Source organism: Electrona antarctica (assembly GCF_951216825.1).
Source record: "Electrona antarctica genome assembly, chromosome: 3".
Taxonomy (NCBI): Eukaryota; Metazoa; Chordata; class Actinopteri; order Myctophiformes; family Myctophidae; genus Electrona; species Electrona antarctica.
Window position 1 is genome coordinate 12,541,244 of NC_136808.1, and position 22,666 is coordinate 12,563,909.

Genomic DNA, 22,666 nt, shown 5'->3' on the forward strand with positions numbered 1-22,666 from the left:
CTAGTACGGAAGTGCTATTTCAACCGTGGCTGGTTCGGGTTTGACGTTATTTACTATTCTGTCCATATCGGCTTACAACTCGGACGGGGCTGCGTCGGCTCTACCGAACTTTGCAACGCTCGACACGGCAACTCGCGGACCTAGTGGGCCGCTTGGTATGGTGTCTCCTGTGGCTCAAGTTGGGTAGAGACGGCGCCCCTCCGTCATCGTCTATGAGGATTTCAGTGTCATATGTACGGATTTGGTTTTTTTTTAGTCGTGTATGCACGCTGTACGGAATTGCAATTCCGTACATATCTCACTATTTCTGTTCAACGTAGGATCTTCAATGCCTAATAACTCTGAAACCACGAGCGCTGTCCGTCCGTGGTTTGACCATCCATCCGAGGTTCGGATGTGATTTGTGATTTTCTACCGCGTCGTTCCCGACATGTTAACGTTTCTGGCGAAAGGCAAACAGCGTGGGCTAATGCTAATGTTAGCCGATCTTTACAATGGCGGTCTCCATGCCGGTAAAGCGGAAATGAAACCGGGTGGCAGACAAAGAAAATAGCCAATCTACAAGCATTGTGAGCTTGTAGATCTGCTATTGTCAGCACAGAGGTTTGGTGTACGGGGGAAAATGAAAAATTAATCCAATATATATTGGGAGTCCCTGCTCCCCTCACTCGGTCCTTGGACTGAAAAACATTGAAGAGTAAGACCCCTGCTCCAGTAGAAAAGGCTACTGTTCTGAGGGTTCTTCTGTGTGTGTGTGTGTGTGTGTGTGTGTGTGTGTGTGTGTGTGTGTGTGTGTGTGTGTGTGTGTGTGTGTGTGTGTGTGTGTGTGTGTGTGTGTGTGTGTGCGTGCGCGCGTGTGTGCGTGCGTGAGTGCGTGCGTGCGTGCGTGCGCTCACCTGGATGAGGTGCGAGGGCACGGTAACCACGGCGACGGAGAGCGATGACCTCATCAGGGCGCGCAGTCCGTACAGGAAGGTGGTGAGGGCGTGGCTGTGTGCCGGGTCGTCGTGGCAACACAGGTCGTCGCCCCACAGCGCCGAGCCCATGGAGTGGAGCCCGATCCGCAGGACGTTCCGGGACTTGGACTGAATACGACACGGTGAGAGAGACAAGATATAGAGAATAGATCGGAGAGTTAATGCCACATCTTTGTCAATTTTAAGACAAATGTTGCTTTTAACAAAGCAACATTTGAATACAACATGTCATGTTAACATTGAGGTGCACAGAACACATTTGGATTATTGTTATTTATTTTTTTGGAAGGATGCCGTTGTGTTGATGAGTGGAGCATCAATATCTCCGGGAGGCCGACTGGACACCAAGTGCTGCTCACTCACTCACCAGCACAGGCCCCGGGCCGGCCATCCCAACGCAGTGCCTTAAACCATGTGATTGGACACAAGCACCCAATCACAGGGGAACATCTGACACGGCCACAATGGACCTGTCAGACAGGCTTCCAATATGGCCGCCACCCAGAAAACCCCCGGCCGGCACATTCTTGGCACCGCCGAGAATGCTCTGCGCCCTGCCAAAAGGGGGCCTGGGTAAGGGTGGAGTGCCTTCCCCCCCTTGAACGTCCCTCCCTTACCACCACTTTCAAGAGATCAGCGGTAACCTACTCTCACGCAAAACAAAAAAAAGAGAGAGAAAACTAAAGTATGTTGGTCGGCCAACAGTGATGGGGATATATATCACTGAGACACAGACGCTGGAGGAGCTTTTCCTCTCCGTGAGAGGTTTCTAACCTTTAGTACAATTGCCTTTTTCACCTTGGGTTTCTTCAGGACAAAAAATCCTGATTACTTCACACGAGAGCCAAAGGGTGATTAACAAAGATCTGGCCTCAAATCTGATCTCTTTAGACTCCTTTCCTTTTTTTCCCCTCTCTCTCCCCTCCCATTCTATCATCTTGCCCCCCCCCCCCCCCCACCTTCCCCCTCCCTCCCCCCCTTAAATTCACGCCAGCCGCAACTCCCATGTTTCTCTCTCTCTCTCCATACAGTTATGACCTAATCGTGTGTTTTAGTTGTGAATTAGAATCGGAGGGCGTCTAGCATAAATAAACCCCATTGTGTGTGTCCACACACACGTTTCCACCGTTGGCTCAGGGTTTCCACCAGGCAGGGTTAGGGTTCCGTCTCTCTGCCTGGGCTCTTCCTTTTACATTCATCCTCTCCTCGCCATTCAACCTTACGCTCTCTTTCCATGTCTACATCTTATCACACTTAGGTCTGTCTGTCTGTCTGTCTGTCTGTCTGTCTGTCTGTGTGTGTGTGTGTGTGTGTGTGTGTGTGTGTGTGTGTGTGTGTGTGTGTGTGTGTGTGTGTGTGTGTGTGTGTGTGTGTGTGTGTGTTTCTGAGTGTGTGCATGTGTGTGTGTCATGGTCATTATCCCATTAGGACCTGAGACCAGATCTCTTCTAAGACATGAGTTTTCTGAAATACCTTTGTTTCTAGGTCTGTGATTCTCACACTATTTCATGTCAAGGTCCTCCAAAATTATATGTATTTGGCCGCCGAACCAAATCTGAAAATATGTTTTTCCAGGGACCCCCTAGAAGCAAAGATATGAGTTAAAAAAAGTTTACTGTGAACGAGTATATATATATATTCGAAGATTTTGCACATTTGATCTACAAGCTCATATAGCGCGGCACTCAGTGCCGCATATATCTGCTATTTTTCAACAGCTACACATTTTAAAATAATGGTTAAAGTGGTTAAAAGCCATAAGGCGACACACGGGACGCGTTCCAGGACTTGGGGGATTATTAAGACTTGCCCTCTCTTTGTGTGGACGGCTCTGCTGCCTATACTCATGTTCCGTGGACTCAGAAAGAGAAATCTATTTCCATGTCTGGAGCCCATGCAGCGTGGGGGAAACAGTGGCAGTAAGATGACTGTTGCTGTAGCAACGTCAGGAGGCAAGGCCAAACCAAACTCCTATAGTTTGTTTTGAGCCTATAGGAAGACCCAGGGAACGGTGCCAGTGTAGCCCACGCAGCTAAAAGGGCCAGAGGCCAAAGCACATAGAGGCCACAGCCAGTCTGGGACCACAACCTAATAATCGCCAGACGGCAAGTGGTGGAAAGTAACTAAGTACATTTACTTAAGCATTGTGTTATATATACTTTAGCTATTGAAAAATAGCAGATCTAGAAGCTTGTAGATCTGCTATTTTTGAAATATTGTGAAAATGTGGAGCAAATCTTTGTATATACATTCTTTCAGAGCGAATGTTTTTAACTAAAATCTTTGCTTCGGGGGGGGGGGGGGGGGCCCTGGAACTACAAATTTTCAGACGGGGGTCGGCGGCCAATTTCATATAGTTTTTGGGGTCCTTGACATGAAATAGTTTGAGAACCACTGACATAGAAACATAGGTTTTTCAGAAAACTGTCAGGATTTAGAAGCCATTTTGTAGAATCTGGTGTCAGGTCTAAGGGTTAAGTACTGTACTTACTGAGTATTTTCAATTTCCAGTATTTTTATACTTCTACTACGTGATGCTAATAGCCTGCATCCTTAGACTCACTAAATTGAGAAAGGACGCAATCATGTCACCCTCCGGGGGGTCCTGGGATGCAATACTGTACTTAGTACTGTACTCTATAACGTCGTGGAAGTAGGACTCATAAAATGTCCCTGGGACCCATCTAAAATAAAAGACCACCCCTGGGTCCCAGGACCCATTACATTGAAAACCTATTCACTTCACATCACTGCATTACTTCTGTCTGTGTGTGTGTGTGTGTGTGTGTGTGTGTGTGTGTGTGTGTGTGTGTGTGTGTGTGTGTGTGTCGCGACGCAACACATTGTGAGCTTGTAGATCTGCTATTTAAAAAAATATTTGTAGACATTTTAAAACTTAAAATGAGACATTCTGCATAGTGAGTACTTTTACTTTTGGTACTTTAAGTACATTTTTGATGCCAATACTTTTCAAAAATAGAATTTTGAATTCCAGACTTTTACTTTGCAAAGTATTTATATATTACAGTATTAATACTTTTACTTAAGTAAAGAAATGTGAGTACTTTTTTCAGCAGAAGTCACCATCCTGCTGCCTGCCATACGTTCCATTCAGCCTGAAAACAGCTTTCATGCACATGCTCTGAATGCTTAAAGGACGACTTCACCACTTTTCAACTTACCTTCATAATTTGTTTCTACTCGGTCTGTGTCTCATGGGAGGGCTGTGGGCAGTTCAGAAACTAGAAACTACTCGGTCTGTGTCTCATGGGAGGGCTGTGGGCAGTTCAGAAACTACAAACTGCAGGCTTTCTATTCCTCAAAAGTTGCAGTGCGATAATGGAAGCCATCGTTCTTGTTTAAAAACAATCTGCCTAACGGTGATGATGTCACTGCTGGACAGGTTTCTGAACTGCCCACAGCCCTCCTATGAGAAAAAACATTGTGGAATGTTATCATGAACATTAGTGAGGACCAATTATATGAAGATAGGTTGAAAAGTGGTGAAGTGGTCCTTTAAGACCGACTCAAATCTCTTACAACACTAAAAACTCGAATTGAGATATACATCAAGACGTTATTACACAACTGGCTGTTAACAGTTGATCTGGTAAGTAAACACAGATAAACAAGATCCCCTGATCCCCTCCCATGCTGAGCATTCTTGTGCCAGTGCCTGTATCGCTCTGTGCCTGTCTGCATTCCTGCGCTGTGCCAACAGCCAGCGCGACAGCTAGGGCAGGACATGGTGCTTTGATGATGTCAGCAGTTAATCTGGCGTGTGAGTGACAGCGCTAGCTCGAAAGGGGTGGGGGGGGGGGGGGCTGGTGTGTGTGTGTGTGGGGGGGGGTTCAGGCGTATGTACCGGGGGTGAATCGTACATGTGAGTGACAGGGGGAGAGGTGGCTCCAGGTGACGAGCAGAGGGGTCACAGAAAGTAGGTAAGTAACACACACACGCACGCGCATGCACGCACATGCGCACACACTACAGCGTTATCAGGCGTATACGTACATGGCCCTGTGGAAAAATACATGGAAATTCCAAAAGAGACAGACGAGGCCAAGGACATTGCTGGCATTCTGCAGAGGATTGGTGATTATTTAAAAGGATGCGTGTCAAAGCTAAGACACACACGCAGCTGGGATACGCAGGTGAGGCCAACGCAGGCAGGTGAGACAGACGAGAGGAGTAAACAAGGTGCAGCGAAAGGCTCTGTGATCATCACCTGTGTCTCTTTCTCACACATTTTAGAATACTCAGAATATTTAGACCACATTCCAGGCCTATATATATATAACAATCCTTCAGTGCAATAATTAATCTCTTACTCCTACTGTATGTGCAATGACAGGCAGTGTAGCAACAATAAAGCATAGAATATAGAATGCTTTAATCTTATTCTAAATTGTGTGCCAAATGTTTTGCTACACCACCAATCCTAGGGTATAGGATCACACTGTTTTTTTTTGTTGTTGTTTTTTGTCACATACTGGTACACATTAGGCTGCAATCATTGGCAAATAACTTGTGTTACATATTTCGTGTAATGTTATACATACATTCCAAAACACATGTTTTGGAATTCCAAACCTTTTCCAGGACTGGAAAATGTTTTTTTCTCATTTAAAAATATTTCCAGGAATTCCAAAAACGTGGGAACCCTTCATATTCTGCATGGAACACATGCTTGCTTAACCCATTAACCAATCAATCTGCTATTTAGAAGAAAAATAAAGCAAAAATAGCAAATATTTGAATATATATATCATATTTTAAAGCAAACATGTTTTAACTCAAATCTTTGTTCTGGGGGTCCCTGGAAGTTGGAACATAATATTTTGAGATGGTGGTCTGTGGCCAAATACATATAATATTGGGGGTCCTTGCCATGAAAACATTAGAGAACCACTGACATACAGTACATGTAGCAACATACTGTACATTGCCAGAAAAACTGGTAGGATTTAGAAGAAATTGTCAGAATCGGCTTCAGGTCTTGATTGGCTATTGTCACCGCGCATATGGTGCCATCGTATGGTTCAGGCCTAGCCCCTTTCGGGACCCTCGGTTACCCTTCTCAACGTCTTTGGCTGGGGACCCCCGGAAATGCTTTGGCCACGTCTCGCACCGGCGCGGGAGGCGGGACAATGGAAGTTAGAAAGAGAGAATTTCAGAGAAGCCAAAATGTCGAAAATAGATTGGGGGTTCCCGGAAGTTCCAGGTCCACAGGAACGCGCCCTGGGTGCCGGCCCGGTTCCGGCGAGCCGGCCCGTGTCCGAAACGGTCCAGAAATGACAGAGTTACCGTGTGGGGGTCCCCAGGGGGTCCCCGGAACATCTAGACCCCCAGGAACGTGCCCAGGGGGGCGGCCATGTTCCGGCGAGCCGCCCCGCATCCGAAATGGTTGAGAAATGACAGAGTTACCGTGTGGGAGTCCCCAGGGGGTCCCTCTACTGTACTGTCACTACTGTACTGTCACACCCGAAATCATACAGTTAATAACGCCCGTCGCCCAGGACGAAGTATTGTCCAAAAGACGAAGTTTATTGATACGAGAACAGATCGCATGGCTGTATAGCCCAGGTGCGCCTCCTGGGCTCTCCTCGGTGACGCGCAAGAGTGAGACGTCATCCTCTGTTTAGCTGATGAAAACGAGAAAAAAGATCCTGTGTTAGACGGTGCTCCGCGGTCCAGTCGCTAGTCTCGATAGATTTATTCTTGTCTCCCGTTGTTGTCGATCGACTCTAGAGTGCTGTGGCTATTGTTAGCTGCTACACAACATCATGAACTTCCGCCGGTCCGTCCGGAAAAGGCGTCCGTGTTTATAAATCGACTGGGCGCATGAATGTAATGGATTAAATAGTTCCGGGCAATTAAAGTGTTAATATGTGTGTGTATGTTAGGCTGCACAACAGTGACACTTGGTGGTGAAAACCAACCAAAATCTATTTTCATGCTCGGATACAGCCAGGCAGCCAGCCAGACAGGGACCCACATAGCTGTCTATAGGAGTGGTTGCACCACTCAAACATATATACTTAACGGCAACGCAGATTAACGCCGCTTCGCACGTGTTTCCACAGTCTCCTACTGCTACTCTATGCATGTTTGAAACATCTCATCAACACTCTAGCGACACTAGATGTATCCGTGAACAGTCAGTGGTACAGCTGTGTTCCATGGAGAGTGGATTAACTTTCAAGGGACCCTAGGGTACCACCGTCAGAAACACAGAAAAGGTAACTGACGCTACCACACAGAGCGATTCAACATCAATGGGAAACGGGTAAGAAGGTAACCAGAACAAACGGACATCACAGTCAACAACAGAAATCACACAACATAATCCCCCAATGCATTCCCATATTTAAAATAATAAATGATAAATTGATTGTATTTGTATAGCACCACACCTTCAATAATAAAATAAGGAGAAATAAGCATTAAACGCTCATCTGGTATAAAAGTGAGTTTTAAGCAAAGATTTAAAACAGGGGACATGCATACTCAGTGATCCTGATCTCCAGGGGCAGAGAGCATTCCAAAGTGTAGGGGCTCTGATTGTGAAAGTCTGCTCTCCTTTTGTCTTTAACCTACACTTTGGAATACATAGCAGTGCTTTTAATGTTGTGGCGTTTATAATTCCATAAACAACACAAGAAACACACTTCCTTGTGCCCAGTGAAGCTCACTACATACCCTGTAGTGAGCTTCACACACCCAGTGTTGAGGTTTGGCTGGTTAGATTCAGAACATTACTCTGTGCTGTGACAAACTTTGCATTGCGTGTCATTATTAACTTTTCATCTAGTTTAATTTTTAGTTTGTTTTGCTGATTCAACTTGTGCAACTTGGTCATCATTACGTTAATCATGTGCTTTGATCATCAATTGAAGTGACTAATTTGGTGCGGTGTATGTTTCCATGTGAGGCCTCTATGGCTACAACAACAAAACAAAACAAAACTCAGATCGCACGAGGCCCTGCAGTGTAAACTGTGGACAGTCTTTAAGGCTCTTACCGGAGTGGCTGCTCCATCAAAGCCCTGCTTGTGTATGACCTCCTGGAGTGACTTGAGCAGCGTGGAGTAGGACTGGACCATAGGACTATGGAGACAGAGGTTAGAGATGAAAAATGGTAAATGGTGCATTTATATATATTTTTTACAGAGATTGTGCATTACATTCACCCATTCATGCACACATTCATACACCGATGGCGGCGGAAACCATGCAAGGCACCAACCAGCACATCAGGAGCAATTATGGGTAATTATGGGTTTGAAGCCCGGGTTCGAACTGGCAACCTTGCGGTTACCATCCGGCCACTCTACCCCTGAGCCACCGCCGCCCGAAGAGAGAAGAGAGAAGAGGGGGGCTGTACTGTAGTAGAGGAACAATGGGCTCTGTGCACACAGAATAACTCTTCCTACTTCCAGGGCCCTTCCCTACTTCCTTAGTCTCACGTTGCCAGACAATTTTCAAATGCTTCCGTCATACAGTCTGCAGCAACGGAAGCTCTAACATGAGTAAAATATAAGTGGAGTGGAGCCTCCTCCCCACTTCCGTTTCGTCTTTACAGTCGTGCAAATTTACCCTAATATGAATGGGAAACATCTAAGCATATATAGCTTGCTGCTTAGCAGAAATGCAAATAAAAAGGAGGTGTAGTTCCAGACTCTATACAGCATTCGGAGATTGTGGAATAGTTGTCTGGCTATGCGACACATTCCTTAGTGTGCAGTCAGTGGTTCTCAAACCTTTTTTAATTTCAAGGACCCCCGTAACTCTGAGAGTACAAATGGAACCAAATGGACCCATAAGGGGTCCATTTAGTTCGATTTGTACTCTCAGAATTACACACCTGTACGGGGCCATTTGGAACCCACTCAAGGACACGTTGAGACCCACTGGTGTAGCAGAGTGTTTCCAGTGAGCCAACACGCATAATAGTAGCACCCTGACTCTGCTTGACCGGAATGGAAATAACAGAGCCCTCATTAGTATCATCGGTAACACCTGAAGGACGTAGGGGAAGGGGCCCAAGTTCTTTCAAGTTCTGTGTGGTGTGTGCATAGAGCCCATAAATATAAATAAGCCTGATTCACTCTTACGCCGGGGCACCACCGGACGCGTTGCGTCTCTGTCGCGTGCGTCAAAAAACGAACCGGGGCAATTTTAATGCAGTCACGCAACGCAACGCAACGCAACGCAACGCAACTCAACGCGGGCAGTGGAGCCACCCTTCATTGATTAAAAAGGGAACATTCCCTGACGGTGACAGAGACGCGACGCTGACACGCCCGGTGGAGCCCCGGTGTTAGTCATCCAATGGTGTCCCATGCCGAACATACCTGTAGCCGATATACAAGCTTAGTGATTATATTGCGATGAGCATTGTGATGCGACACGATGTGAGCTTATACAGTAGATGGGACTATATTTCCGGTGTGGGCAAAAGTGGCATGCAACATGGTATAGACATCAGGCTCTAGGAGGGCCAAAATGATGACACAATGGTTTAACCCATTTAGACCTGAGATCAGATTCTAAAAATGTCTGTTTGAAAATGACAGTTTTCTGAAAAAGCTATGTTTCTATGTCAGTCGTTCTTCGATTTTTCAAAAATAGCAGACCTACAAGCTCGTAGCGCGCCACTCGGTGGCGCGCTATGAGCTTGTAGATCTGCTATTTTTCAATAGCTAAAGCATAACATAAGTTAAAACACCAAAAGGGGTTCCCGCCCCAAAATGGTTTAATGCAGATCTAATTCAAACCAGTTTAGATCAACCCAGGCCACCAGGCCCATGACTGCAGTGGCCTGATCCTCTATGACGGCAGCATGCCATCTCCTGACGGTGCTTTTCTTAAACCACCGAAGCAGACGGATGATCCATATCTAGAGATCCAATTAATTTATTTGCTTGATTAAATTACAATGTGACTGGTCCTCTGTCAGCTCCCCGTGGATCACGGTTTGTGCCGAGACAGGCGGGAGACAGACATGAGAGACGTGTGCGTGTGCGCACGCACACGCACGCACACGCACACGCGCACACGCACACGCACACACACACACACACACACACACACACACACACACACACACACACACACACACACACGCGACAACTCAAGAGGGGTGAATTAATGACCTGGTACAAAGCACGGAAACTAGCAGGGAACAGCATTTTGGGGTTTAATCAAGGGTAGGATTTGCACCACTGTCAACTAAACAGCCACGCCGACGGTTAGCAACCGTCCTGAGATAGCGTGCCGCTGAGCCAGCCGTGTTATCAACAGCATGGCCAAGAAAAGGGGAATGTTAACCCTGTCATTTTACACAGAGCCCTCCACTTAACCCATTTCGACCTGAGGACGATTCTTGTCTTCTAAAACAGTTTAATGAAAAACCTATGTTTCCACGCCAGTGGTTCTCAAACATATTCATGTCAAGGACCCCCAAAAATATAGGTAGGCCTAATTGGCCGCCGACCCCCATGTGAAAATATGTTGTTCCAGGGACCCCCACAGAAGCAAAGATTTGAGTTAAAAACGTTCGCTCTGAAAGAATATATTCAAAGATTTGGGCCACATTTTCATGATTTTTCAAAAATAGCAGACCTACATGTAGATCTGCTATTTTTCAATAGCTAAAGCATAACATAATGCTTTAAACACCAACAGGGATTCCCGCCCAAAATGGGTTAAGAACACCCCACCATTGTAATGACCACTCTGCACCGCGTCGCAGTAGGGCTGCTATGTGAGCTGTCAATTTGACCGGCAGGTTACAAAGGCTTGATGCCTTGTAGATTTCTGGTCTCACACCAACAGCCCCCTTGCATAAAGAACGGTAACGTACACTCTCGACACATACAAGGCTCGGGCCAAGTATACCCATGTAGTCCGTTTCAATTATTCAGCCAAACAATCGTGCCTCCTGACCCTGCTGGGGCTAATGATAGAGCTCGGTTCTGTGAAAGAGGGACACCTACCCAGCAAGGCCTCTCTACTGGCCTGCATGGGGCTTAAAGAGTGATATATACTTAGTAGCGTGCTGGTGTCACAGCAGGAATATATAGTCCATCTACAAGCTCAAAGCGTGGCGTGCTTAGGGACGGAGCTCGTTAATTTTTTTATTGATAACGAACACCTTATTGATCAGGCTTATCGAGCTGGGTTCTTATCGAGCATTTCCTATTATTTTGTGGAAATTCTGAACAGAACCTGTATCTTTTACTAGGGCCTTCAAAAACAGTACTTTTCTAACAGATGGAAGGCAATTGAACTTTTTACTTTTGGAAAATAATATTGAAGATAACTGCTTAATGCGTGTACAGTCACTTTTAAAGCGTAATTTTGTTTATCCGGGCAGCGCTGGTTGGATCAATACACGTTTAAACCTAAATGTTTGTGCCATGGGAGATTAGATTTATTTCTTGATTGCCTCTTGTCTTGATTGTCTAAACATGACATCATGGGACGCTACGCTTGATAATAGGCTTGATAAGCCCAAAGCGTATTGATACCGGGTACTCAATAAGCATGCTAACTGTTTTTTCGGGAGGCATACTTTGGTTAGACATAGCATTGGTTAGACATAGCATTGGTCCGACTGGATTAAGGTTGGTGAGGGGTGCGTTAAAACGACCGGATTAAGGTTTGTGAGGGGTGCGTTAAAATGACCGGATTAAGGTTGGTGAGGGGTGCATTAAGGGTTGGGAGAGGGTTAAGGTTAGGTTTAGGTGTGCTGCCCCGTGGGAGGTTAGGGTTAGGGTGAGGGTTTGAGATATCGGACCAACGGTATGACGAACCAAAAGCATGCCCCCCTTTTGTCCGGGTATCGGGTTTCGAGCTCCATCCTTAGGCGTGCTACTACGGCGCGTTGTGAGCTTGTATAGCGGCTATTTTCGGTGCGTGAACACGGCACGCAAGCCAAGTACAACAAACGATGGCTTTTAGGGGGCAGGGATGCTTCAACATGCCATTGAGCAGGAGGCTGCCCCGGTCCTGGCTCCTCCATTTGACCACCATTGTGTAGGAAGGCAATTGTGTTTCCGAGTGAGTGTCCCCCCACTGGGCGACCCTTCATTCAGGTAGCAATGAGGTCTAGGTGCTTATAGCTACGGGGGCTAGCACGTCTGCTAATTGGGATCATACACAGACAGGGAAATGTTCCTCTTTCTTTCAGTCAGGGGAGGGAGGAGGGGAGGGGGGGGGGTGCATGGCATGCATGGTCTTAAACAACAGGATCTGTATCACCTAGAGAGCAATTTGTGCCAATTATGCCTTCAAGTGAAATGGAGCAATTTAACAGCTAGGGTATCAACATGGGGCTGTGGCCACGTGCAAGGGGGAGTAGCCTGCTTTATAGGAGTGTGCGGTGTGCGCGTAACATTTTGAACGTGCGCGTGTCTGTGTGCGCGTGGGATACTGTATGAGTGTGTGTGTGTGTGTGTGTGTGTGTGTGCGTGTGCGTGTGCGTGAGAGAGAGTGAGATTGAGATTGAGTCAGTACTGGGGCGTGGCTGGGGGCACAATGGAGCAGTGCAGGTGTAGTTTCCTGCTGTCAATATGTCTGTCAAATCTATAACCATTCAGAGGCAAGAAGGAGAGTGGTGCACTATAATAGTATAAACCACCACCACACACAGGACACAGCACTGCAACGGGGAGGTTATTTCTCCATTGTGTCCCATTCACAGGGAATAATCATTTAGGTCATACACGGGCAACTGGCAGCCCGGAGACCACATGCAGGCCCCCCACCTTCACTTAATGTGGCCCTCAGGTTAATATCACAATACTGATATATTATTGATTTCAGCTGTTACAATTCCAAACATGACCCGCTTTAATTACTTAAATTAGTAGCTTGATGACTAGTAATAGAATTGTTCAATGTATTTGCATTAAAGTTCATAAAGTTAACATAAGTATAACTAAATGTATTTGAAACTAAATAAAAAAATTATACTTTTCAGGATTCCAATTAAAAAATAGCAAACACTCACTCACTCTGGAGTGAGTGTGGAACTATAGTGGCCCTCTCCATCGTCAAAGTTGCCCACTCCTGATTTAGGTGTTAAATGGAAGACCAAGCATTAGCAACAAAAGGCTGTCCATAATGCACTTTTTTTTCTCCCTTGAAAATATACAGGATACATATGCAGCATTTTGTGTGTTTGTGTGTGTGTGTGTGTGTGTGTGTGTGTGTGTGTGTGTGTGCGCGTGTGCGTGCGTGCGCGCGCGCTTGCGCTGCGTTAAAGCCTCTATTTGCTGAAATAAAAGCTGAGGGATTGCTTCAAGTCTCCATGCTCCAGATTGCCGTGTTTACCAAGCGTGTGTGCGTACGCGTGCGCTTGTGTGTTCAGTAACCCTCTAAGTAAAGAGCCTGTCTGACCTCCAAACCTTAAATACACTCCATCCTGGAGAAAGTCCAAGCAAACAAGACTGATATTTGAATAGAAGTGCACATCCTTTCAAAAGAGACGGACTGTCCGAGGCCTACCTCGAGCCATCTCCAAATGGAAGAAATGTCACCCATATCTTTTTTTTAGATCTATACCTTATTGCAGTGGTTTTCAACATTTTTCATATCAAAGTCCATCATTTATTCAGCATTTGAGCCACACGGACCACCATTTGATGAGATTAGCCTCGCAGACCCAAAACTAAATCATATTTTGTTATCGTTGGATAAGATTATATGCTGTATTGATGTGGAACCATAGGAGAGATAACAGGCAAAAAAAATAACAATTCTTCTAGATTCTCTAATTGTGTACACTTCTTGTACATTACGTAATGTAGATGTTTGACAATAATTTGAGAGTGTAATTTGAGAGTGTACAATGAAACCGTAAGGGTCCATTTGGTTTCATTTTACACTCTCAAGAGTTAAAGATCTATAAGGGTCCATTTGGTTACCAACTTTCCCTCATTTAGCTGAGGACCACCTGGAACCGCCTCAAGGACCACTGGTTGAAAACCCACTGCTTTATTGGGTAACTAAACCTCATAACCTGATTACAGTAGCTGGCGGCTTACTTCCCAGCAAGTAACCCACATAGCCTTCACCGGAGAGCAGCGATAATGAATTAATGAAGTCAATTAGAAATAAATAAACTTCCATAAAAAGACATACAACTTGTTCAAACAAACTGATAAACTTGAAAGAATAATTATAGTTACTGACAACAACTCGTCTAAGCAACTGAACTGAATATAATGATAAAAGCAAAATCACTTTTTTTCATTTTTTGGATTTCTGTGTGGGATGCGAGGATGGCTGATTTAAGCAATCACACCTGGCCTGAGTCAAACTAATTGGAGTCAGAGGCGTCTGAGGTGTGACTGCACACCTGTGGCATCACCCACGCCACAATTTCATTTATTGATTTTGCTACCAGGGTAGGAGATGCAACTATGCAGTCTCTGTGCCTTTATGTCAAGGGGAAATCCCAGAAACGAAACGCATATTTGGCCAGGGTGGTTGTCTGCTTGTCAGACTGATTATTGACTAAATTCATACACTGTGTTGCACAACAGTGCCGCTCACCGGAAATAACACGATCGGTTATTTTTTGGCTAGTAACACCATCATACGAAGCAGCATTAGGCATAATATAGTAGCCGACAGGTTTCTATATGCTCTTTAAATTATGTTGGTTCTCATCTGTACTGTTACTAAACCTGTATTCTGTGGATGATGTCATGTCTGTTGATCGGGGTTCTGTGGACATTGTCTTATTTGTGCAACTGTGTTTTTGCGGACCGTGTCGCCTCCGTGTACGTGTTCTCTGCAGACGATGTCTCATTGGTTTCCCTCTGTTGTGCGGATGGTGTCTTGTCGTTTTACCTGTGTGCGGGCGATGACAGGGCAGTGGGCTCTGGGAGGCGGAAGCTGTGGCAGTTGGCTGCCTGACGAATCTCTGGCTCCATCGTCTTGGAGACGTCGTAGTAGTGTCCGAATCTGGAGGAGGAGGCCAGCGCCGTCTGGGGGGGAGGGGTTGTGGGAAGTTGCGCTCGCTTTATGACTTGAATAAGTATCATGTTCTTGAGGCATTAAAGTGTATTTAGAAATGATTGTCACCTCCGCAACGCATCCATTTGCTTTCAACAACAATTACAAATGAAGCTAACTTTATAAAGGGAAAAGTGGGTTCATAAGGAAAATGTATTTTCATTTTCATTGTGCTTGACAAAAATACATGCAATTGCATTGTTTCTGGGTCATTCCTCAAGATTCCTACAGAAGAGAAGTTAAATAACCAGTACGGCCACACTCTTAATCATTTCTTCACATAAATGTCCACTTCTGGCTGTGAAAACAAACGAGTCTGGGACGCGTAGGGGAAGGCGGATGTTTTCCTGCAGCTGAAAGAGAGAGTTTTAGCTCCTCTTCCCCAGAGAAAGCGGGGACTCCATTGTCAGAGGGGCCCTTAATCTACTCCTAATCTGGATTAGGGCCCCCGGTGTGTCCCTCTCCTGGCGGGGACGAGGGGGTCAGTGGGGCAAAGGGGGGGGTCAGGGGCTCATCTTCTCTTTGTGAGTGCGGCAACCTGCTTAGCGTTCCATCCCCGCCCTGACCGCCTCACCTTTGATCTGATGTCTTCATCGAGAGAGTGACACAGTGGGCCCAGGCTAGAGAGGTGTGTGTAAGGGGGGAACTAAGCGTGGACTCTAGGGGTGAATTTGGGATGCAAATCCTTTGGCGGGAGGCTTACTGGAAGGTTTTGTAAAGACGATTTTTACAGGGGAACGGGGGGGGGAGAGGTTGAGGAAAGAACACAGATATAAAGAAGTTTCCAGGGCGAGAGAAAGAGGGGAAAGGATCCCCAGGGACACACTCTGTGTGCTGTTAATCCACATAGCGATATGGATTATAAGACCGGTGGGTAGGGGGGCGACTGCAGAGACGTAGAAGGGGAGGGTTAGCTCTCCTCAAAGCGGAAGAAAGAGTGCAGGGTTTGCCGACCCTCGCAGGGGGAACGGCAGAGATTTGGGGGAAAGACAGAGGAGCAGGTCTGGGTCACAGGGTTGAGCGGGCAGACATGTCAATGCTTCGGCTGCAACCATTCCTGTTTCCCAGGCTAAGCAGGGGTGCAGGCGTGCACGTATCTGTGCATGTTGGGGAGCCAGTGAAAGCCTACCTATTGCCAGCTAAGTGTGAGTAATCTAGTGCAGCTCTGAAAGGAGAGGCTGAGGCCTCATACGCTCAACAAAAGGAGTTTAGAAGCTGATGGATTTAGTGGCGGAAACAATTGCCAATCTCTACGACTTGAGAGGCAGTATCGTATTCTATCGCTCACAGACATGCACTAAAAACGTAAAGAAGCATGATAAATGGTTGCCTATATATTCTATACAAAAATACCATACTTTACCTACTGTAAAGTATGGTATCTTTGTCTGTTGTACAGACATATTGACACTGACTGAATGTGTTTTCATAAATGTATCGTAAGACAGTGTTCTAAATGAACAAGAAAACGCAGATCTACAAGCTCACAGTGCAGTAGTAGCAGAAAGTGTGTTTTAAAAGAAAACCCCCAAATGCAAAGATGGGCGGAACCTATTACAGGGAGTTGTGTCATGATCCAGGATTGTATTTTGGGAAACCTGCAGTTCAAGTGACCTGGTAAAGCGCCACCATGAGGCAGATTAGAAACAATCAGGGTGGAGGAATGCACAAAGGCGGCCAGTTAAAAAAAAAGTCCCCCACCACCTTGGTAGCCACAGAAAGGTCTCTGCTTTTGCATGTGATGTGACGGACAAGCCATTGTCTGGCCCTGTATCTCAAATGGTCAAATAGATATTTCATTAAGGAATATAATGCCTTTTGTATTCTTTCTGTATATCAGCAAAATGTAGATTTTTATGTTGAAAAATGAGGGAAATGAAGATTGTCAGATAAATAAACGCCTCTTAAAAAATAACCGGCTAATCGAATGATAAGGTTATATTATCAATTAATGAATTCATTGATAATTCCTGTCTGGCGAAGATAATAAATTAAATTTAACTAGAAAAAGGGCCAATTCGGGGCACAGGTCTCCACCAGGGCAGGGCAGGTTGTGGCCTCCTGGTGGCGCTATAATAAAAAAGGGTGTTTTTGTTTTCACGCCTTGATGGCAATTGGATGATTTGAGGCATTTAGTTCAAAAAATGTGTTTTGCAAAAATCCACCTGTTGGTGGCGCTATAACAGGTCAATGTGAAAAGGGTGGGATATATTCCTCAGCCTAGTAGGAAAGTGTGTGAAAGATTTCACGTAAATTGCACGTTGCGTTCATGATTTGAGGCTTCGGGCCAATCCTGCAAACTTTGAAAGCCAATGTTAGCCAATTAGGATGGAATATGAAATATCGGACAGATCCGTCTTGAGCACATGACAATAGAGATACTGTGTAAAGATTTGCGGGATTTTTGGACAAAATCTGGAGGAATAATATCAAAAAATGTGTTTTACAAAAGTCGGACTCCTGGTGGCGCTATAACAGGCCGTTCTGGAAGATTTGGGGAGTTTCATCGTTGGCATCTAGGGAGTGTGTGTGCAAAGTTTGGCATCGACGAGGTTAGCGGTGCCGGAGATTAGCTGGTAACGGACGCACAGACACACACACGGACACACACACACGGACGGACGGACACACACACGGACGGACGGAGTGCAAAACATACACTCTCCCCATGCCGTCGGCCTGGTGGAGACAAGAACCAACAATATGTAGTATATAACAATGAAATAGGCTACCTGCACTTTTGGAAGGTTCTGATAACGCCAGGCAATCTTCATGGACTCCTGACCGTCCTTAGGCCCGCACACGTGCATCTGCCCCTCCATTGGGCTGTGGCTGGCGATGTCATCCAAAATGGGAGCTGGCAGTTCCTATACGTACCATACGGTAAAAATGATTGTTAATGGGATTCATATGCTTTTCACTGTGCCCATTGAGCTGTTGTTTATGAATTGTTCCCATAGGCGTGTAAAATTACAACATGGTGCTTTGCACAAACCGACTGTAACCAACCACAGCTGTATAAGACAGTACACTCAGCCATGGCCTGTTAAGATTAGCATAATGTGAAGCTAACTGTGAAAAACATTAAATGATGTGATATATCCCCATAGGGAGTCCCCCCTCTCTCTTAATAACCCTTTGATATGTAAAGAGGGGGTAAGGTGGTGACCCCTCCCACTATCAATCAGCGAGGGTAAGCTCCACCCCCCCTGTATGCTGAGAGGCAGCCAGTCAGCCTTCTGGGGGTCTCGTATGGGTCCTCTTCAAAACGGATGTATCCGCCATGCTACCCTGGACCTCTCAGACACCCTCGCAGACCCCGACGTGTCTCGCTGAATGCTGAGTGAACCTCTAATAAGTGCTGGATCATTGACCGGAACAAAGGAACGCAGGCTTCTTACCATGAAGTGGGAGCCTTTCTGGAAGGCCTCGCATCATGCATTAAAGGACCACTTCACCACTTTTCAACATCTCTTCATATAATTGGTCCTCACTAATGTTCATGATAAAACACCACCATTTTTTCCTACTCAGTCTGTGTCTCATAGGAGGGCTTTGGGCAGTTCGGACACCCGTCCACCAGTGACATCATCACTTTTGAAAGCCTGCCGTTTCTATTAGCTTGGATTCACCATCGATGATGTCACTGGTGGAAGGGTTTATGAACTGCCCACAGCCTTGCTATGAGACACAGACTGAGTAGGAATTTTTTTTGGTATTTTATCATTAGTTAGGACCAATTATAGGAAGAGAAGTTGAAAAGTGGTGAAGTGGTCCTTTAATGCGAAGTCTGGATGCCGAAGGGTAAGGGTTAAGTGCCTTGCTCAGGGACACTTTGACACACAGACCGGGGGGGGGGGGGGGGCCAAAGCGGTCACCTTCTGATGACCAGACGGCCTCTCGAAGCAACGGCCTCAATGGACCTGGAACTGTTTCACTGTGTATAGGTTTGCCTAGAGGTCGCCTGCACGAGTTCGAATGTATACGTAAAATGTACAATTTCTGTATTTAGTGGATGCTTTGATCTAGGCGGGTGACTTACAGAGTACGTAAGTATTAAGCCTCGTGAAGTCAAACCTGATGAGGGCCCGTGTTCAGAGTTACCAGAAACACTGATCCATGGTTTCTCACTTGGCAACTAAGTAGCTCAACAAGTCCTTGACTTGCCATTGGTGTCTAAGGTCATGAGTTGAAGGCCAGCCCTGGGTCTGATGCACATACTGTACATAGGAACTGTGCTGTGTAGTGTGTATTATTGATATTTGATTTAATGTTTCAATACTATTCAATACTAGCCATGTGTGATTTCTGGTCTAGCCCATTTTGGGCGGGAACCCCTTTTGGTGTTAGCATTATGTTGTGCTTTAGCTATTGAAAAATAGCTAAAGCGAGTGGCGAGCTACGAGCTTGTAGGTCTGATATTTTTGAAAAATCAAAGAACGACTGACATAGAAACATAGCTTTTTCAGAAAACTGTCAGGATGTAGAAGACATTTTTAGAATCTGATCTCAGGTCAAAATGGGCTAGAGGGGCGGGTGGCGGCATGAAAAAAAGCGGTGGATCCTATTGGTTCACCGAACTGGACTGTGGGCTTCCTGTATGGCAGAGTTTCCTATGAGTTTTCCTATTGGGTACCGAGGCTAAATGGTAAAAATGGTGCATTTATATAGCGCCTTTATCCAAGGCGCTTTACATAGATTGTGCATCAATTCACCCATTCACACACACATTCACACACCGATGGCGGCGGAAACCATGCAAGGCACCAACCAGCACATCAGGACAGGAGCAATTACGGGTTCAGCGTCTTGCTCAAGGACACTTCGACACCAACTCTGGGGGAGCCCGGATTCGAACTGGCAACCTTGCGGTTGCCATCCAGCCACTCTACCCCTGAGCCACCGCCGCCCGAGGCTACAACTCATGTGACATTGAGAGCTTGCAGATTGGCTATTTTCCACAAAACGATTCGGTGCCGAGTAGAGGACACCAAGTACAGAGCTAACTCAGGTCAACTTTATATAGTATAAAGTTGGTCAACCCATTCTGGGCGGGAACCCCTTTTGGTGTTTTAACTAAGCATTATGTTATACTTTAGCTATTGAAAAATAGCAGATCTACAAGCTCATAGCGCGCCACCGAGTGGCGCGCTACGAGCTTGTAGGTCTGCTATTTTTGAAAAATTGTGAAAATGCGGCACAAATCTTTGAATATATATTCTTTCAGAAGACTTTTCAACGTCAGGCCTAAATGGGTTAAAATGCCTCCTGTAATTTGTCTCTTCCTCCTCTACTTTACATCTCATATTTCTGCTAAAAATGCCCGTTCTGCACACTCCATAAGCTTAGATATGAGATTTTTATTTGAATCATCATCATATAATCGTCACAATATCGATATTTGTCGTACATGTTGCTGTGATATTTATTTTGTCCCTATGGCCCAGCACAGCAGCCATGGTATACAGTATACTGTAGTATTTGGGCACATGGTGGTCATCCACATACCTGCAGGATGTCATCAGGATCCTCTTGACCCGACGCCACAAAGAGTTCGTGCCCGCACACCACTCCCTCTGCCAGGAAGTACTTTAGGATCATGCGAGAGTAGCTGTCATACCGGTCCTCCTCTAAAGCCGGGAAACAAACAAACACACATCACAAAGTGCAAAACACACAATAGTGTTGATCCAAACAAACACAGCACAGAGGAAAATGTCATACCGTGCACCGTGCACGATAGCAAACACATCACAGGGAGCAGAGTCGTTTTTGGAAAGTTTATATTTTATTTATATATTTTTTATTTTAGTCATATAGTCTTTGGAATGAAACTTCGTTTACAGTAGTTTGTCATATTTCAGTCACCTGGAATGTTTTAGTGTTAGTTTTAGTCGACTAATTGTCATAAGATTTTAGTCGACTAAATGTAGTTGATTTAGTCGACTAAAATGTATTTTGGCGGGCCTTGGTGCCGTCGTAATGGCTGATTTTACACTTGCTGAAAATATCAGATCATCTACAAGCTCACAACGCGTCATATTTTCAGCATGCAACCAAGTATAAATGAGTATAAATGACTTGTGTTTTACTTATACTGGATCTTTTGTCCACTAGTCTTACTTTTAGTCGTCATAGCTTAGTTTTCATTTAGCTTCTGTTTAGTTTTCCTCAGTGAAAAAAGGTACGAACATCTTTCGTCATAGTATTAGTCCCTGTATTAGTCGACAGGGAGGACCACTGTTCAAATAAGCAAAACATTCCCTACAAAGAAATCCACAAGCAGTGGGAAAAATATATAAAAATATTTTTAAAAAAAATCACTTAAGTAAAAGTATCAATACTGTAATGTAGAAATACTCTGTTACCTAGTAAAAGTCTGGAAATTCAAAATGTACTTGAGTAAAAATACAAAAGCATCAAAAATGTATGCATTGTGAGCTTGTTTGCATTTGTAATAATAATCAAAATCTACAAAGTAACAAGTAAAAGTACTGAAATTATGAAATAAAGTAAAAGTACCTCAAAATTGTACTTTAACCCTTACAGCACTAGCATTTATTGAAAAATTAGGATCTAATTCACGCCAGCATTTTTCCCAGTCGAGCTCTTATTTTGAAAAGCCACATTTCCAGTCTACCGGAAGTAGTATTAACCTAGGAAGCTGACCGGAGCCTGGCGGGCCTTGTTTACAAGATCGATCTATGTTGGTACATCGTCGGCTCTGTGCCGTCAAAGAAACGTTTTGACCAAAATGCCATCTGGGACAAGGAATAGGAGATACAGGCGATTGAAAGAAACAGATAGAATGGATTATTATGGCGACGACGATCTAAGATGGGCGATCCAGTGCTGTGCTAACAACATAGCTAGCTAACCAGCTAGCGTAAGTAGCATTATGGCTCGATCGATCGAATGCACTATAAAAGCGCAATTACCATTAATCAACGGCAATGGCGGTAAACGTAGTGTAAAAAAATAGGCTTCAATTGACCTAGATGTACGGCAATGGCGCTGAAAGTATTAAGTACAGAACTTAAGTAAATGTACTTAGTTACTTTCCACCACTTTCTTCACAGGCGCATCACAACGGCTGACTGAAATTGATATAAGGACTGCTCTCTTGCTGACCCTCTTGGGAACAGATGAGGTAGGAATCAACATTGGCACGAGAGCAGACGACGTGTCACCTTAATGCTACCTGGGTATCAAATGGGCATGACACCTCCAGCTCTGTAACGGTCTCCACACACAGAAGTCCCATCATCCACCGTTCACCCATCACATCCTGGACGGATGGGGAAGGTGTGAGGGAGACACCTGTCTGGAACATTCACCTGACCCCCTCCCTCACAATCCCAAGGTGTATACACTCAAATGACAGAGGTAGACAGAACTAGGGCAGGATGACGATTCTGTCAAATGTGTTACTTGTCAGACACCTCGCTTTCATATACAGATGTATGTATGTATGTATGTATGTATGTGTTGTTTTTGGCAGCAAAATTCAGTTTTAGTCATAGTCTTTGGAATGAAACTTCATTTAGTTTTAGTCACATTTTAGTCTCCTGGATGTTTTAGTGTTAGTCTAGTTTTAGTCGACTAAATGTCATGCGATTTTAGTCGACTAAATGTACAGTTGATTGATTTAGTCGACTA

The 22,666-nt window shown here is 45.1% G+C and overlaps 1 protein-coding gene across 1 annotated transcript in view; it reads right to left on the reverse strand.

Moving 5' to 3' along the window:
- The window catches only part of elp4 (elongator acetyltransferase complex subunit 4), a 107,907-nt gene that overhangs the window by 66,495 nt on the left and 18,746 nt on the right, over positions 1-22,666 (reverse strand). Inside the window, exons 3-7 of the mRNA XM_079496204.1 lie at positions 20,516-20,637; positions 17,740-17,874; positions 14,843-14,979; positions 8,002-8,086; positions 897-1,085 (exon numbers count right to left, since the gene is read on the reverse strand). Of these exons, the coding sequence (XP_079352330.1) occupies positions 897-1,085; positions 8,002-8,086; positions 14,843-14,979; positions 17,740-17,874; positions 20,516-20,637 (668 nt within the window). The remainder of the gene's footprint in view (positions 1-896; positions 1,086-8,001; positions 8,087-14,842; positions 14,980-17,739; positions 17,875-20,515; positions 20,638-22,666) is intronic.